The sequence below is a fragment of the Taeniopygia guttata genome, chromosome 10 (assembly GCF_048771995.1).
Source record: "Taeniopygia guttata chromosome 10, bTaeGut7.mat, whole genome shotgun sequence".
Classification (NCBI taxonomy): domain Eukaryota; kingdom Metazoa; phylum Chordata; class Aves; order Passeriformes; family Estrildidae; genus Taeniopygia; species Taeniopygia guttata.
Window position 1 is genome coordinate 2,896,962 of NC_133035.1, and position 17,993 is coordinate 2,914,954.

The 17,993-nt window shown below is 52.9% G+C and overlaps 1 protein-coding gene across 1 annotated transcript in view; it reads left to right on the forward strand.

The window, feature by feature from the left end:
- HCN4 (hyperpolarization activated cyclic nucleotide gated potassium channel 4) overlaps window positions 1-17,993 on the forward strand; it is a 97,163-nt gene that overhangs the window by 47,087 nt on the left and 32,083 nt on the right. Inside the window, exon 3 of the mRNA XM_072933954.1 lies at window positions 10,311-10,472. Within this exon, the coding sequence (XP_072790055.1) occupies window positions 10,311-10,472 (162 nt within the window). The remainder of the gene's footprint in view (window positions 1-10,310; window positions 10,473-17,993) is intronic.

Here is a 17,993-nt window from a genome sequence, read left to right on the forward strand (position 1 = left end):
CCCCAGTCCCTTCTCCTGCCCTCTCTGAAATGCAGGGAAAGCAGAGAGTGCCCAGAGTGGATCCCTTTGCAAGGGTGGGCTCAGCCCTGTGCCAGCCAGGCCACGGGGCTGAGCAGCCTCTGCTCCCTGTGTGGGAATCAGAAAACCAGAAACTTCCCCAGACACTGAAGGGTTGGATCTGCAGCCTTGGCAGAAGCTTGCATTGATGTAAAAATACAATACACAGACATTAAGGAGAAAAATCATAAACTTCTGTTTCTATAGTTGTAAGTAAGAATATGTTTTAAATAAGTGAGAAATTGTATTGATAAGATGGTGAAGGGTTTCTAATGTAGGGGTGGGGCTGTATAGAATAAGCTGAGAGTTCAGAAGTTCTACCAGAAGCAGATGTGTGCATGTGGGACAGGAGCCTCTTGGGTAAAAGTGTCCACAGTGCAGCAGAAGTAAAGGTGATAGGTTAGAAAAGCAAAACAAACCTTGTGCCATCTGTTCACTGGGTTAGAAAGTCCTGTATTGCCTTGTAACAAAGAAACTTTCACAGAATTCACAGAGTGACCAGGATGGAGGAGACCTTGGAGATCATCGAGTCCAACCCAGCCCCAGCACCTCAGCTGAACCCTGGCACCCAGAGCCACATCCAGGCTTTGTTAAACACACCCAGGGATGGGGATCCACCACCTCCCTGGGCAGCCATTCCAGAACTTTATCAGGGATGCAGGGATGGGGACTCCATTCCAGAACTTTGTCACCCTTTCTGTAAATAACTTTTTCCTCATATCCAACCTGTATTTCCCTTGGTGCAGCTTAAGGCTGTGTCCTCTGGTTCTGTCAATTCCTAGAGACAGAGCCCAACCCCACCTGAGCACAGCCACCCTTCAGGAGCTGTAGAGTGACAAGGTCACCTCTGAGTCTCCTTTTCTCCAGGCTGAGCACCCCCAGCTCCCTCAGTGGTTCTTCACAGGGTTTATGTTCCCAGCCCCTCTCCAGCCTCGTCGCCCCCTCTGGATGCGCTCCAGTGTCTCAATGTCCTTCCCAAACGAGGGGCCAGAGCTGGCACAGCACTGCAGGTGTGCCCTCACCAGTGCCCAGCACAGCACTGCAGGTGTGCCCTCGCCAGTGCCCAGCACAGGGGAAGGATGGACCCCTGCTCCTGCTGGCCACACCAGCCCTGATCCAGGCCAGGATGCCGTGACTTTGCTTGTGACTGCTCTTGAGCTATGGCCGGCTGCTTGCTCCTCTACAATCTCACAGCCTCAGAGACTGACAAGCAAAAAATCCTCCTTAGCCCAAAACCAGTCCCATCCCTTCATTGTTAGCAGCACTAATGATACCATGAGCTGTGCCCACACTCTGCCCCGTGGCACAGGAAACATTCCCAGCTCCAGACCTGCCAGGAGCTTCCTCCCTGGGCATTGCAGCCCCTGGGAGCACCCCCGAGCCCAGGCTGGAAGTTGTGCCTGGTTGCCGTGGCTGTAATGGAATTAGAGCTCGGGATTGAGTTAGGTGGGAGTGCTCAGCGTCCCTGCGGAGCACGGAGCATCCTGGCAGACTGTGCCAGGCTGGAGCAGCCACAGGTCCTGCTCTGGGACAGAAAATAATCAAATATAACCTGAGGGCCGTGCCAGGGCCTCACCTGCCTGCACTGCCCCTGCCGTGCCCAGCAGAAAGAGCCTTTCACAGACAGACATGTGCTCCTTTTGGGGAGTGCATTTTTGGCTCCCTTCTTCCCCTGTGCTCCTACAGGAGCCCAAACTGGGTTAGCAGAGGGAAAACAAGTGTGTGCTTTGCTGTCTTGATTGAAATGCAGGTAGCATCAAAGAAATAATGTGAATTGATCAAGAGCAAACTGCAGGAGTTCTTTGGTTCTTCAGCAAGTTTGCAGTTCCAGGGCGGGACCTAATGAGTTCATATTCAATCTTAGCTGTTAATCATATGGATCCCTAGGGATCAAGCTTGGATTTTAAAAAATCTGTTCTGAATTTTAAACAAAAAATTCAGGTGGGACTGAAAGGAATAAGAAAACAAAGGTTGCTGCTGATTTCTTTATGAAATTGGGAACAAGAATTCTACAGGCAATCCAAACTTTAAGAAGACAATTCTCTTTCTCATTGAAGAGTCTGTTTTCTTGGTGGGATTGTGTTTCTGCCATGTCCTGGTGGTGTGTTTATGGATACAAACAGAGCTGGCAGTCCCTGCTTCCCAGGTCAGCCTTTGGGATGGAGACAGGGAGGCACCTGTGGCACGCCAGACGTTCGTAGAATCCGCTCTCAGATGCTGCAGAGGGAGCATCAGATGAGCTCCAAGACAACAGCTCTCAAACAATAAGTGATTTAATTTACTGGTGTTTAACTTCTACCTCCTGATCAGGGACCTTCAGACTGTGCTGAAGCTGTCACTTCATGGAAGTCTAACAGCTTCCAAAGAGCCATGGCACAGAAGGAAGAGGGTTGGGAGCCCCTTCCTTAGCACAGCTTCCTAATGTCCTCTGGAAACAGGTCCAGGGGCAAGGCTGGCAGTGGGCTGGCACAGCCTGAGCAGGGGACAAGGCTGGCAGTGGGCACTGGCAGCTCAGGGCATTCCAGGCTGGTTTCCCACTTAGCCCAGGCAGGTTTTCGTGGCAGAGGCTGCAGCCTCACCTGCAGCTCCTGGGTCAGGCATCCATCACCTCCCCATGCTGCTGTTCCAGGGCCAGCCCTGAGCCAGCATAGACCCTGGCACCTCTCAGTGCCCTTCTGGAGCCATTTCCAGGCCTGCAGGCCCCAGTTTCCTGTTTTCCCAGTTTTGTGTACCTTGTCTCTTTCTCAGGGATTTAAGCCTCCTTTTCCCTCAGCATCCCAGATACTCCTTTCCCTGGGCACATCTATGTATAGCTCCTGAGCAAGGCAGACCTTTTGTCTGATGACTGTGGTCATTCTTAAACGTCCAAAAAAGCCCGTGACCTATTTCCAGCAGTGATTCATTGCAAGCCTCTCAGAAGGACTACAATTCCCAAAGATGCAGATAAGAGCCCTGAGAGATTAGAGCCAGCCTCAGCAGGTAAGAGATCTAATTCCCCTTGAGAACGAGACACCCAACCTATTTACAGCTCTGGGGGCTTGTTTTCCTTCCCTTTTCCAAAGGCACCGAGACATCCTGGAAAACCTGAGCTGGGGGCGTGTGGGAACATAAACCCCATGGAAAATCAAAGGAGACTTCCTCCAAAGTCATAGAGCTTCTGGAAAAAGCCCTGGCCCCAGTCCTTGTGTTGCTGTTCCTGGAGGTGACAGTGCCACCGTCCTTCCTCCCTGGAGCTGCCTGCTGCTGTCTCACACCCAGGGCAGTCTCACACTCGTGGTGCCACAACCCAACCCCAAATGTTTTTTCCTGGAGGTTGAAAGGAAACCGTGCAGGAAAGACAGTCGTTTGAGTTGTGCTAGAAAATATTTTTAAAAGTCTGTGTCACGTTGCCGTGGTGACAAAAGTTCTTAAAATGATGAAGATTAAAGTCTAGGCTGGGAATGGTGGCATGGGGAGAGGAAGGGGGGCTGCTGTCATGACAACCTCAACTCCGAGAGTGCAAGAGGCAAAACACACGGTGGTGGCAGGATCTTTGGGTTTATATATATATCCATAAACATCTGCCAGCTAGGCCAGCCTTCTCAGTGTTAATTAGTCCTGCTATTTCACCTTTCTCTGCTGTAAATATTTTCCAGTAGACACAAATCTTGGAGGGAGAAGGCAAGAAAATGCCATTTTCCCCCCTTCCCTTTTGCACAGGCTTTCTGCTGTTCTCTGTCTTTGTTCCCTGAGCTCCTGCCTGGGGAAGAACTTGCAGTGGCCAGGAGCAAGCTGCCTGGGAAGAGTTAAATCATCTGAGGAGGAGGTGGGGGCTTGCATGGTCCCTTATAGAGCTTTCCAGCCCCGGGCTGGGCAGGAGCACTGCTTGGACTGCCCTTCCTGCACACACACGCACTGGGCCTGGCTCACCCACAGCCCGTGAGCAGCAGATCAGAGCCGCCAGCCCGAGGTTTGGCTGAAAACTTTGCCTTCAGCTTCCAGTGCAAGAGGCTTTTCCCTGTTCCCTGCCCTGCTGGCCCCTCCGGGATAGCAGAGCTCAGGGAGGTTGGGAGCACAGCAGATGAGTGTCAGCACAGCCCCGAGACCTGCAGAGGAAAACTGCCACGGCAGCACACAGGATATTGTATTTGGAGTGTAAAATGTGCTTGGCTATCTCTGCCGACACCTGGGCCTGGGAGCGCTGCCCTGCAGCGGCTGCTGCACGGCCCGGCGCCGCCCCGTGGGGCACAGCTGATCCAGGCAGCCTCAGCAACTCCGCTGACATCGCCTGTGTGCCTCGGTGCACAGCAAGCAGAACAACACAATCAACCCCAAACTCTTGCCTTCATCTAAAACTTGGATCTTCTGGCTGCTGGCACAGCAGAAGCGGCTGAGCGCATCCCAGCCCGTGCTGGAGCGTGCACACAACCTGCAGATGTAGCTGTGCTGCACAGCCCATCTGCTGCCTGCTGCTGCCAGCCTGGCCAGCCAGTCTGCATCCCAGCTCCCTCCTTGTTCCTTGTGCCAGGCACGCTGTGATGGGCACAGCCCAGAGCTGTCTGTGAGAAACACCTTCACTCGAAAACGTGAAAGGTTTAAAAAAGGACAGTAGGAGATAAGGACCACAGAGCAAAGGTTATCATGGCAGCAGCCAAGAGCACCCTGTTATCTTCGGGGATACCCCTTAAACACCTTTTCATTACATCCGCCTGTTGCATATTCATAGTCCCTTATGCATAGTAAACTTTTCCCCAAACTAGTTTACATGTTCTCAGAATTGTTTAGCACAGCTGTTCTTTGGATCTGCTTTTTTAGACCATGTGTGTTCCTGGATTGTGATTTTAGTCCTTTTTTATCACCTCCAGTTCTGGGCCTTGGCCCACACTGACCCTTACAGAGGGTGAGTGCTGATGGTTGGCAGATCTGTTCAGGTGTCCTCATCCTGTGTTCCTTGGGTGTTATCCCATCTCAGCAGGGATTTTAACAGGAGCACACTGATACCAGCTATTGCACTACTCTGTCTAAGCTTAAGTTAAACCAGAAATAAAAACTATATAACAAAGTTACTTGAACACCACATGTATATAATCCGCTTTAATATTTGCCAAAAGCCAGTATTAATGTGTGTCTGTAACGTGTCTGACCCAGTGATGCTCCTTCTGAAGGGATCCCCCTTCCCAAGGTATCAGTAAACCAAAATCTGTTCCTTTACAGGATTCTTCTTCTTCCCCAGCTGAGCTTGTTGGCAGCAACAATTGCCTCGGAAATTCAAAGTTTCTATCTTCGTATAATTTAGTGGCTAGAACAGCATTTTGTCCACTCTTCCAAAGAAAAAAAATGTGTAAACTTCTTCCTAAAGACCAAAACCTGAGGAGCTGTTCAGGACAGGAAACCTCCTGGAGTCAAATTGGATTATATTTCGACTCAGCTTAAATGTGACATCACTGGGAGAAGAAGTAGGAAGCTGGGGAGGGTGAGAAAGGAGCAAGAAGCAGGGGATGATGCATTTCCCCCAGCAGCAGCAGCAGGAGAGGGTAAGGAGCAGCTGAGATGTTGCTTTGCCTTGTGGAAACACTGTGTGCCAGTGGGTTGGGTTCATTCCACAGGTGGAATTCCTGGGGGAGCTGCCCTTTCCCTGCCAGCCCTGATTGCTGTGCATGCTCAGAGTGGCTCAGGGCTGCTCTGTGAGCTCAGGACTGGCTCTGTGTGCCCAGGTGTGCTCAGGACTGGCTCTGTGTGCCCTGGGTGTGCTCAGGACTGGCTCTGTGTGCCCAGGGCTCCTGTGCCTCAGTGCCCTGTGAGTGCCCAGGCAGGCTTTGTCCTCCTGGGGAAGCCCACCCTGCCAGTTGTGTGTTCTTTGTCTCTCACTCGCTGCAGCTTTCCAGGATGGGTCTGCTCTTCAGGGCTCCCAAACCCTTCCCCTCTTCCATGAGTTGTGCCAGTCAGGGCTCACCCTGGGTGTGCAGAAGGTGACATTTGCCACGAGAGCTGGCACTGATTCCCAAATCACCCAAACCACTGTTTTTTTTCAGGGAGCTGCCTTCAGTTTGCACATTGGCTGGAATGAGCTTGTTGTCCAGGCTGGGCTTGGGACTGAGCAGGATGAGTGGTTTTGGGTGATCCAGAGGCAAAGCAGCTGCTGCTGCAGGGCCTCAGCACAGCCACCTGCAGTAATCTGGTTAAACTGGATTTTAGGCTCAGGAAAACTCTTTGCAGCACCCACCTATCTCTAGTCTATTGGGAGATTAATACCAAGGTTTGAAAAGGCAGCTAATGCCTCTGTGAGGAAAGTGGATCTTTACCTCTGTTATCTTCAAAAGCCAAGGAGGGAAAAGCAGACTGAAAGACATGTCAACTTTCTCCCCCACAGCCCACAAATACTCTTCTTAAATGTAAGTAAACACGTTTTTCCTCACAGCAGAACAACCTTAACTCTGACCCTGGAGCACTCACAACAGCTTATGAGACTGTTTTGATTCTCTTTTGAGATTTGTATTTCCTTCTCAAGTCTGTAGGTTTTTTAAGCCATAAATGAAGAGTGAATTCTTTGCTTCTATTAAGCTGGAGCAATGTCACAGCTCCTTGATTATCCCCAGGGGATTTATCACAGTTGTATATTAACCATGGTGTGGGCACAGACACCAGCACTGGCTCGGGACCAGCCAGGATGTAGAGCTACAGAATTCCTGCCACGCTGGCAGTGCAACAAGCAGTTTCAGTGCTTTCCTGTGGAGCAGAATCTGTTCAGGAGCCCCATGGATGGCAGCGAGTCCTGCCAGAGCCAGTGCTCAGATCTGCTGGCTCACCCTGCCTCAGCTGGGATCATCGGGGTGGCTCTGCATCAGGGCCCCCAAAGCCCCTTGGTTCCAGGCACAGCACCTCCAGAGCGTGAAAAGCCAGCAGGGGTGTGCACTCAGATCCCAGCCCAGCTGTGCAGTCAGATCCCAGCCCAGCTGTGCAGTCAGATCCCAGCAGGGGTGTGCAGTCAGATCCCAGCCCAGATGTGCAGTCAGATCCCAGCCCAGCTGTGCCAGCAGAGCCAGGGCCAAGGGCTGTGCCAAGGGCTGGCCCTGGCAGGGTGTGCCTGGAGCAGCTGCTGCCCTGCCCAGCGCTGCCCAGGATGTGCCCATGGACAGGGCAGCCCCAGGGCCCCAGACAGCCTGGAGCAGAGGGATGGTGGTGGCCCCAGCTGGAGCAGAGGGATGGTGGTGGCCAGCCTGGAGCAGAGGGATGGTGGTGGCCCCAGCTGGAGCAGAGGGATGGTGGTGGCCAGCCTGGAACAGAGGGATGGTGGTGGCCATGGTTTGGAAGCACCTGAGCCTTGTGCCAGCACAGACCAGCACTCCTAATTAAGCACAGCCTTGATTGGAGCCACTGCCAGAGCCAGGCCCCGCTTCTCCAAGGTGTCCTTGATTCCTTCCAGCTCAAGTGCTGAGGTTGGAGGAATGCTGCTGCAGTCCAGGATGGAGGAGGGCTGCACAGTTATTTGGGGCTGACAGGATTTCAGATTCCTTCTGATAGGATCCCGCTAGCTCGTGCTGTATAAGCGGAGTTTCCAAGATGGAGCTCTTACATAACCAGAAATGACTTTTGGAGGGAAGTTTTGGTCCTCCCACTTTCCCAAGCTGTCCTTTCCACAAGAATTGCAAGGTGTCCTTTGGCTGGAAGGACCTTGCTGATTTTGTAGCAGGGATGCTGAATCCAGAGCTTGTTTTGGTCTGTCAAAAACCAGGGATATTAACTCTATCCAAGAATATCCTTTAAATGTGAATCCATGCTCAGCTCTTCTCCCAGCTCCCCTTTTCCCAGTGCAAGCAGCAGAAAGGCAGGAAGCACAGGCAGTCTGGGGTGGAAGGAGCTCTGATGCTCTGGGGCCCAGCCTGGCTTGTGTTACAGCAGGACACAAAGTCCCGAGTGTTCCTGGTGGAAATCAGAGAAGTTGCAGTTACCACTCATGTTCCTGTGCTCGTGCATGGACCATCTCTTCTGGAATGTTCCTGGTCCTCCTCTCCCTGGTGAGCCAAGGAAGTGCTGCAGGGCACTGCAATGCCCTCCTGCACATCACTGGGTCAGAATTCCCTGTGACACCAGCACCTCTTTGCAGTAGGAGCTTCTCAGTGGAAGGTGTTTGTTCCCAGCCCTTCACAGTTATTCCTGCACCGGGAATGCTCCTGGTTTTCTCTTGCATGGGAATGCAAATGTATTCCAGGGAGTGGGCAGGAGCTGGGCACTCCTGAGATGTTTGGAACTGGAGTTGTCTGACCTGCAGCTCAGACATTTGCAGTTCATAATCATAATTACTCCTGGGAATCCCTGAGCTCCTCCTCAGGTGCCACAGCCCAGGTGTGTCACCCTCAGGGGTGTGTTCCCATCCAGTGGCTCCAGTGTTCCAGTCCACATCCCAAGGTGCAAAGTAGGAGCTGAATCTACCCCCTCCTCTCTCTGCATGCACCAACTAAAGGCTCTCTGCCCTAGCCTGACTCAGACAGATCCCAGTTCTCCTCTCAGAAGCTCCTTATCCATCACCTGCACCTGAGCCATCCATGCCCTCGGGCTCTTTGCTGTCCGCTTTTCATCTATCAAAGGAAGGAAGGCAGGTCCCTCCTCAGTCTGACAGGGCTTCTCCCTGCCCCTGGCTGGAGCTCCCTGGGTTACAGCAGGGCTGGAGCTCTTTGAAAAACACCCGGAGGTGTGAGAGGAAAAGTCATTAGCACAGAAAAACCCTGGTGGCACAGAAGATCCTTCTGCAAACTGCTGCTCCAGCTTCATTAAAAGCACAGCCCCGGGCTCTCATTCCGACAGGATGGATTCACTCTGGGTTATCTAAATGAGAATGATCATTTCTGCAGGGGGAGGAAAACAGAGGAAACCAGGAGGAATTATTCTGTATGAATTATGTGCTCAGCTTTCATACTGACCTATTGAGTCAGCAGCTAGAGCTGGATTTCCTAGAACAGCCTTTCATGCTGGATTTTGGAGATATTCTTCTTTTCAGCACTGAAAGATCACTCAAATGGCCTTTCTCACACTGGCAGTGTGGGCTCCAGCCTGGATGCAGGGAAATAATGGACCAGTTATCCAAATCATTCATCCTTTTGGATTCCAGCATCCTTTGTGCTCCCTCCTGGCAAGGGTTGGGCATGTGGGCATCACGTGTGACCCTGAGGTGGGCATGGCTGGTGTGGAGACAGGCATCCCAACAGGACATGCAGCTCCAACAGCAGCAATTCCAGCTGCAAAGATGTGATCCCTTTGCCTGAACATAGATTCTCTGCTGTTCTAGCTTTGAGCTGCCTTGCTGTGGGATGAGGGGCTGATCTCTGGTGTGGGCAAAGGTGGCAGGCACACAGTGCCCTGATGGTGGGAGGAGCAGGATTGTCCCTGTTGGAGCAGCCAGGAGGTGCACGGATTTGGGCACACATCACACAGCCTGTCCCCTGTGTCACAAACCACCCTGACACTCGTGTCCCTTGGAGGTGATACCCAGGTGATGCACCTGAACCCCCCTGGATCAGGGGCTGTGTCACTTCTGACCTGTAAGAAAGTTGTGTTTGCAGCTTTATTTTCCACGTGAAGATCTGACAGATGAGGAAAACCAGCCCTGTGTGCCATGGTTCTCTTTTCCTTGCCCACCTGGGCAGGGGTGTAGCAGCAGAATCCAAGGAGCACAAGAAAAGAGATGAATCAGATCCTCTTCCAGAAGCCTCTGCTGAGCTGGAGGCCGTTCCTTGTTGCATTTGATTTGTGCAGAGACTGCAGCTGACATCCAGTACAAAGGCAGCTGCCACCATGGGTCACTGTGGAACATGTATCCAGCAAAAACAGAAAGCAGGGAAGGGCGTTGCAGCTAAAAGATGGAATTATAGACTTGATTCCTGAGGAGTGCCTGATGGTCCAGAAATATTTGCAACCAGCTTATTTTACAGAAGGAGTTATGGAGCTTTTAATGGTAAATTAGAAGGCAAAGTCACAGGGCAGGAGGGGTGATTGATGATGAGTTTGTATTATGGTTTTTAAGCTGTTTTTCAGTTGGTTCTGCTTGCCTGGTTCTGGTTTTTGGTTTTTAAGCTGTTTATGAGTTGGTTGTGCTTCCCTGGCTCTGTGTTTTGGTTTTTAAGCTGTTTTCCAGCTGGTTCTGCTGTGCCTGAGTTGAGCTGGTGCAGCTTTTCTGTCCCTTGAGCAGGATGCTGGAGCCTGGCACTGCGGGTTATTTGCAATGTCCCTGGGGGTTGTGTGTGGCAGCTGCCATCTCACCCGCTCCCGTGTGCCCGCAGATCTTCCACATGACCTACGACCTGGCCAGCGCCGTGGTGAGGATCGTCAACCTCATCGGGATGATGCTGCTGCTGTGCCACTGGGACGGCTGCCTGCAGTTCCTGGTGCCCATGCTGCAGGACTTCCCCGACGACTGCTGGGTGTCCCTCAACCGCATGGTGGTGAGTGCCACACGCAGGACACCCGCACCTGCCCGTGTTTCCTCCTTTGCTCCCTGTTTTACCGTCCCCCTTGCCACTCTTTTCCCACTGCCTCTCTCCAGAGAGTGAGGCCGATGCCAGGTGGTGTGTATTTCATCCCGTTGAGCAGCCTGTAATAAATAATTAAGTATAAATATATATAAATAATGAAATATATATAACATATTAGAAGTATATATGATACATAATATATAATATATATGATAGAAATATATAATAGAAATATACAATATACAATATAAAATATAAAATACAGAATTTAGAGTATATTATATATAATATAACATATAATATATAACATATAACATAACATATAACATGACATATAATATATAATATATAATAGTATATGTAATATACGATATATACTATATAGTATATAATATATTATATATTATATACTATATATTATATATTATTATATATTATATATTATATATTATATATTATATATTATATATTATATATTATATATTATATATTATATATTATATATTATATACGGTACAAATATGTTCTTATATATTTATATATATATATATATAATGAAATACAAATAACCAGCTCAGAGATGGTGGGCAGGGTCTCCCCTCTGGAGCATCCCACGTGCCCTGCTCCCCATCCCACCTCTCAGCCCTAAACTCAGCCCCTGGCTGACACCCCCGCAGCACCCACTGCCATCCCCCAGCTCCCCGGTCCCCCTTTCATCCCCCGGGGCCGTCCCACCGCTCCCCAGCGCTGTGGGTTTGTGGCAGGTCCTGCAAGGACACAGTGCCGGGTTTGGGGCAGGTCCTGCAGGACACAGTGCCGGGTTTGGGGCAGGTCCTGCAGGGACACAGTGCCGGGTTTGGGGCAGGTCCTGCAGGGACACAGTGCCGGGTTTGGGGCAGGTCCTGCAGGGACACAGTGCCGGGTTTGGGGCAGGTCCTGCAGGGACACAGTGCCGGGTTTGGGGCAGGTCCTGCAGGGACACAGTGCCGGGTTTGGGGCAGGTCCTGCAGGGACACAGTGCCGGGTTTGGGGCAGGTCCTGCAGGGACAAAATGCCGGGTTTGGGGGCAGGTCCTGCAGGGACACAGTGCCGGGTTTGGGGCAGGTCCTGCAGGGACCCAGTGCCGGGTTGGGGGCAGGTCCTGCAGGGACCTGCACAGTGCCGGGTTGGGGCAGGTCCTGCAGGACAGAGTGCCGGGTTTGGGGCAGGTCCTGCAGGGACACAGTGCCGGGTTTGGGGCAGGTCCTGCAGGGACACGGTGCCGGGTTTGGGGCAGGTCCTGCAGGGACACTGTGCCGGGTTTGGGGCAGGTCCTGCAGGGACACAGTGCCGGGTTTGGGGCAGGTCCTGCAGGACACAGTGCCGGGTTTGGGGCAGGTCCTGCAGGGACCTGCACAGTGCCGGGGCTCAGAGCAGGACCAGCCCGGCAGAGCCGCAGAAGGCAGGAGCCAGGCTCCCTCTCCTGGCACCGAGCAGCAACGAGCAGGCATGGAAACTGCTTCCCGCTGGAATCTGCGTATATGGAGTCCCAGAGACGGGTTTGGGGCTGGTCCATTGTTCCCGTTGCTGGTCCCTTTGCCCCACACCCCCTGGAAGGGTCGGTGTGACCACCCACCCCCCTGGAGTGAGCCACGGTCATGGGATGAGGAGCCAGACTGCCCAGTGCCATCCCAGGCTGTGCCCTGCTCTTGCTGGGAGGGAGTTTGACACCATATGGCAAAGGCAGGGCAAATTCATAGTACCTTTCAACCATTTTGCTGAGAATTCAGGAGCTTTTATTCGAAGGGACAATGTCCAATTGATTAAGCAGCAAAAACTGACAAAGCTTAAAAAATTGCCTGTTATTGCAGTTCTTAACCTCCAGATTTCCCCAGCCAATTTCTTCTTGAATAAAGGAAATAATCAAGCACTGGGGCAGAAAAGAACAAATGTAAAATGTATCAAAGATGTGCCAGCCTGCCATGCCTCCCACGTGCAGGGCTGTGGGCACAGGCTGCCCCTGCCTGGAGGAGTGAGCATCCATGGAAAAATCATCTGTTTGCTGTTTGTTTATTCATTTCTCCTCTCTGCAATAACGGTTCTCCTCCTGCTGCTGGAGCCTGGATCCCTCTGCTCATCTCCAGCAGAAGAACAACCTGTGCAGCAGCTGCCTGGGCTTCCCTGTGCTGCCTTTTCATTATTTCTGTGGCAGGAGCAGTCAGAGACTGGGGCCCCTTTGTGCTGCTGGGGGCCAGGAGGACGCTGAGCTCCTCGTGCCAGGGAGCTCAGAGGGGCAGGTGGCCTCATCCCCACCCAGGGGTGACTTGGCCGTGGCAGGATGGCTTCAGAGCAGCACATGAGGACCACGGTTCCCTCATCCCAACGTGTGGCTGCTCCTGGCTTTTTCCATCCCTCCCTTGGGCAGAGGTGCAAGCTGTAGTCACAGGGAAGGGTCTGCAAAAGTGGCAGGACATGGGACAGAGGAAGGAAGGATTCAGCCAAGGCAAATCTTAGCAGCAAGGCTGGGGAGAGAGGGGAGGATGATTCCAGAGGCAGGAAGGCTCAGCAGGCTCCAGCAGGGCAGGGAAGGGAGCTCCTATCCAAAGCAGAGCTTTTCTCATGCTGCAGCCTTGTGTTCCCAGCCCTGAGAGCCTCTGAAGCTGGGAATTAAACTTGCCTTGGGAGATTTTTTTTCTGCTTCTTACCTGCAGCTAAATCACTTTTTTTTTTTTTTTTTTTTTTTTTTTTGTTCCACTTAAAAGAGGTGAAAAAAAAAATCATTATCTCTGAAAATGGAGCCTCAGGAAAGTGGGATGAAGAACTGGAGAGATGCCCCACCTATAATCCAGGAGGCTTCCACTCCAGAAGCAGAATATGCCAAACCCAAAATAGCCTGGGGTTAGAATATTTTAGAATATTTAACAAAGAGTGCAGTAGTTCTTTGGGGGAAAAATAGTTTTTTTCTCCCAACAATGTCCTTTAATCTCCTGAAAAGATTTCCAGGCATGTCACTGGGACCAGCAGTGGATGTGGATGGCATTATCAGTGAAACAATTACATCTAATCTGGAGGGGAGTACTGAGAGAGGCCATGGAGTCAGGAAACAAGACCCTGGAGCTCTGGGCTCTTCTCAGGCTTTGGTGGCAGGATGTGGATGGAAGGTTACAGCATGGCTCCGTGTGATGGACACAGCTGGGAGGGGAGAGGCCAGGATGGCCTCTGTGCCAGGGAGCCGGGATTTTGGGACATTCTGTACCAGCCTGGTGCGAGCTCTGAGGAGATAAATAAATATCCCTGGTGCATGGCTGCCCTGATTACACACAGGAGCCAGAAATCTGGGAAAAAGGGAATCTTCTGAAGCTGCTGCAGCCAAGGGGAGCTGGAAGTGAGGTCCAGATGTTTTGGAGGCTTTGTCTGTGAGTGTGCTCGTGCTGCTCTTGCTCTGCTCCGGGGTTTCCCACCACTTGGCACTCCATAAAACCAGCCCTCATTTCCATGCTGCAGGGAAAGAAGATTCATCACTTCCCATCTGCTTCCTAAAGGTTGATCCTCATCCAGGGGATTTGTGAAGGGTCTGCTGTTGCCAAAATCATCTCAGGGCCTCGATAAATCCCCAAATCTGGTTCATCTGGGTGTTTTGCACATGCCTCGTGTTCCATCTTCAGCAGCCGTGGGAGCAGTGGGTGTCTGGCTGACTCTGAAACGGCAGGGCAGGATGTTTGCAGTATTAATTGCTGAGTCCCAGTCCCAGGGGCTTCAGCATTAGCTTTCCTGCAGTGCACTTTATGAAAAACTGGAAACACTGGTGAGTCAGCTGCACAGTGTGTGCTGCTCCCCCAGAGCCGGCCTGGCAGCTCCTCTCCCAGAGATCCCAGCCCTGCTGAGCCCTGAAAGCTGCTGGGAACACATGGCCTCCTCCCCTGGGTGCTGTGCTGAACCCACACACCCTGCAGGGAGAGCAGAGATCCCCGGGGCCAGGGCAGCAAAGTGATCAGCCTCCCCTCCACCAGAACACGTCCTGTGGAGCTCTGCCCCTCCCTGCTCACAGCACCTTGCTGAGGGCTGCTGATGCAAAGGGGGAAGAGGAACGGCTGCAGAGTGTGGGAGAGAGTGATCCTGCACAGCTCTGCTGTGATTCCCGGCTCCCCCAAGCCTCTGGGCCAGCACATCCCTCCTGCCCTCATTCAGACACAGCAGTCTGAGGGAGATTCCATGTTGTGGAAAGTCTGTCAGGAGCAGCAGGAGCAGGGCTGCTCCTGTGGGGTGGGAGCCCAGGGTGACAGGCACAGGGAGTGCCCTCCCCAGCTGGGGCCAAAACCAGTCCAAGCCAGGGTGGGCAGGGCAGAACGGCCCATAACTGGGAGTATTGCCCTTTCCAGGGAAGGCAGGGGGACAGGCACCTCCAGGGACTGTCCAGGGAGGCCAGCTGGGAGCAGCATGAGATGGGGACAGCAGCAAGGCTGGAAAGGAGGCAGAAGCACTCAGTGCACAGGCCTGGGTACAGCAGCACGAGCCCAGGCAAGGCGTGGGTGCCCAGGCCTGGATCTCCAGGAGCACAGGGTGCTTGGGAGGGCTCTCAGGAAAGGCTGCCTGGCACAACTGGGACAGGGGCACTCAGAGCCCTGAGAAGATCCCTGCTGGCAGGTGAAGGCCATGTGGAGCTTCCCTTGGAATCAAGCCCAGAACAGTCAGGTTCTGTCCGAGGTGAAGTTTGATCTGTCATCTCCATATGTTCCCCCACTACTCCCACCCTTTCAGCTGGATCTGGAGGTGTGTTTTCCCAGCCCAGCAGTTCCAGGGGTAGGCAGGGATGGTCAGAGACAGCTCCTGAGTTCTCCAAGTGTTAATGGTATAAGTCAGGCGTAACATTGTCATTTGGAGGCTTTGTCTGTGAGTGTGCTGGTGCTGCTCTTCCTCTGCTCTGGGCTTTCCCACCACTGGACACTCCATAAAACCAGCCCTCATTTCCATGCTGCAGGGAAAGAAGATTCATCACCTCAATGATAGCACTACACCAAGAACTTCCAGTACTGCTCCGTGTCTTTACTCATCTCACTGCTCCTCTCCAGGGAGGATTCAACCAGACACACTCACATGTACATCAGAACCCAAACACCCTGTCAGACACCACAGTTTGCCTTGAGGTGCTTCTGTAAGGTACTGCAGAACCCAGCAGTGCCTTTGAGGTGTTCCAGGGAAGTGTCTACAAGTATTCAAAGGTGGATCTGAGCAGGCCAGACTCTAATGCCAGAGAAGCCCTCCCAGCACTGCCAGTGTGGATGTTATAAACAAACCAGTCTGAGAAACTGCTTCAAAGTAATTTCACTGCCTTTTGCAAAGTCTCTGGTGCCTCTGAGATAACTCCCTCTTGACTGTGAACAGGCACAGATCTGTAGCTCTGTTTCTGCTTGCTTTGGGATTTGCTTAATGAGGAGTCATTTTAAGGCCTCATTTCCCTCCCTTGATGGGCCCTTTTAGCCACTCCAGTATCTGGAGTGGTGCAGCCCTGCTGCCATGAGGGCTGGTGGATTTGGGTATTAGATAGGGTACGGCTCTTACAGGAACGAGCTGTGGCAGTGTGAGGCACCTGGTGCTGATAAACTCATGTCCACACTGCATCTGGAACCACTTCTAGTCTGGCCTAAAGTACTGTGGGCTTGACCTGTCTGCTCATCCTGTGAAAAAAAAAACCCTGAAAACTAAAGAGGTACCAGGAGCTGTAAGTGAAGAATCCTCACAGAGCATTCAGTGCTCTTCACACTCGGTACCCAAAAGGTAATTGCTCTGAAAGGCTTCCCCTTCACAGAAGTGCCTCTCTCTGAGCAGTCCTCCACGTGCTCTCCCAGCAGAGCTGCGTACTCAGGGTTTGTTTGGAAAGCTCCGTGTTTTCCTGCAGCTCCCACCCCCCGTCTGTCATCCCTCAGCCTCCCTCGGTCTGGCACCCACAGCCTGTCCTCACAGGAGTCCTGCTGCTGCTGGCAATTGGGCTGGGGCTCGGAGCTGTGCAGTTCCCAGGAGCCAGCAGTGTCTGTGCAGGCTGCAGGGGCTCGGCACGCTGCATGTCAGAGTTTTGCATGACTAATTCCTACAAAACACTGGCAGGCTTCCTTGTAAACAGCACTCCCGAGCAGCAAGTTGCTGGAAGAATGGCTTTTAAACCTCGAACCTGCCTGGTACCCAGATGTTCACAGCCACTAAAGAGCCTGGCAGCCAGTTTTCCAGCTCAGCTATTACTGCTCTGTCTGCCCAGATTCCCTTTGGAATTTCAGCTCAGCTCCCTTTGTCCCTGCTCTCAGATCCTTGGTGGAGATGTGCTGCCCTGTTAAACTGCTGCCACACTGAACTCAGAGGGCAGCCAGTGAGGAATGGGAAGGAACGCATCCAGCAGGGGATGGGACAGGGCAGCTGTGCTGCTCCCTGTGCCCGGTACCATGGTCTGTGAGCCTCCACAGCACTGGCAATGTGCTGCCCCCTTTGCAGGGATGCAGCATTTTAAGCAGAGTGGCCAAATGTGACAGCTGCCTGCTGCTGTCTCAGGATGAGGGACAATGGATGGGCTAAAGGCAGGGAAGTCACAGCAGCTGCCATGCCCTGAGTGCAGGGCCGTGGCCTCATAGTCCAGGAGCGCAGGGCTGAGGGAAGGGGCTCCTGGAAGGGCAGGATGCCTGTGGCAGCTGTGTGAGAGGCCCGGTGCCCGCATGGAGCAGAAGTGGGTCTGCAAAATGCCACAAAACCTGGGGGTGGAAAACGCACCCACCACTTCTTTGGCCAGGCCTCAGAGCCCCAGCACAGGCCTGGAGGCAGAGGAGCAGGAGGGGTCACTCCTTTGGCCTCACACCTCGGGCAGCTCCCATGGCCAGACCCTTCCTGTGCCCTGGCCAGGGGACAAACTCCCTGTGCCCTGTCCTGCCCCGCGTGCAGCTCCTCTGGGCTCCTCACACAGGAGCCTGGGGCACAGCCAGCAGCAGTCCCCAGTGACCACAGCCTCTGGCCCCTCTCTCTTGGCTGCAGGGTGCTTTTTCCAGGCTCCTGCTCTGCTGGGAGCTGAGCCCAGACAGGCTGGCGCTGGCAGCAGGAGCAGTCTCTGCCGGGCTGTGGCTGTGCCACTGCTCCCTGTGGGCTCTGCTGTCACTTGTGTGGCTTTGCCCTTCTTGTTGCAGTGGGAATCAGGCCTGTCTTGCATAATGAAACTGAATCTGGCCAGGTAATGCTATCAGCTGGCTTTGTCAGCTTTGTGTGCTTATCTCCTAACCAAGCATCAGCCTTTGGCACGGGTTCCAGCCCTGTGCCACAGCTCCCAGCCAGCCTTGTCACTGCTCCCCAAAAGTCAGTGAGAACTGTCCACGGGCACCAGTGGCACTGGGAGCTGCCTGCAGGGAGGTCATCAGCCACCCAGCTGGCGGTGATGAGATACCTCCAGGAGGTGCCCAGTGAATTCCAGAGCTGCCAGCACTGCTGCCCACTGGTGCTCTGGATAGAGTCACAGGAGAACTCCTTGTTTATTGACAAGCC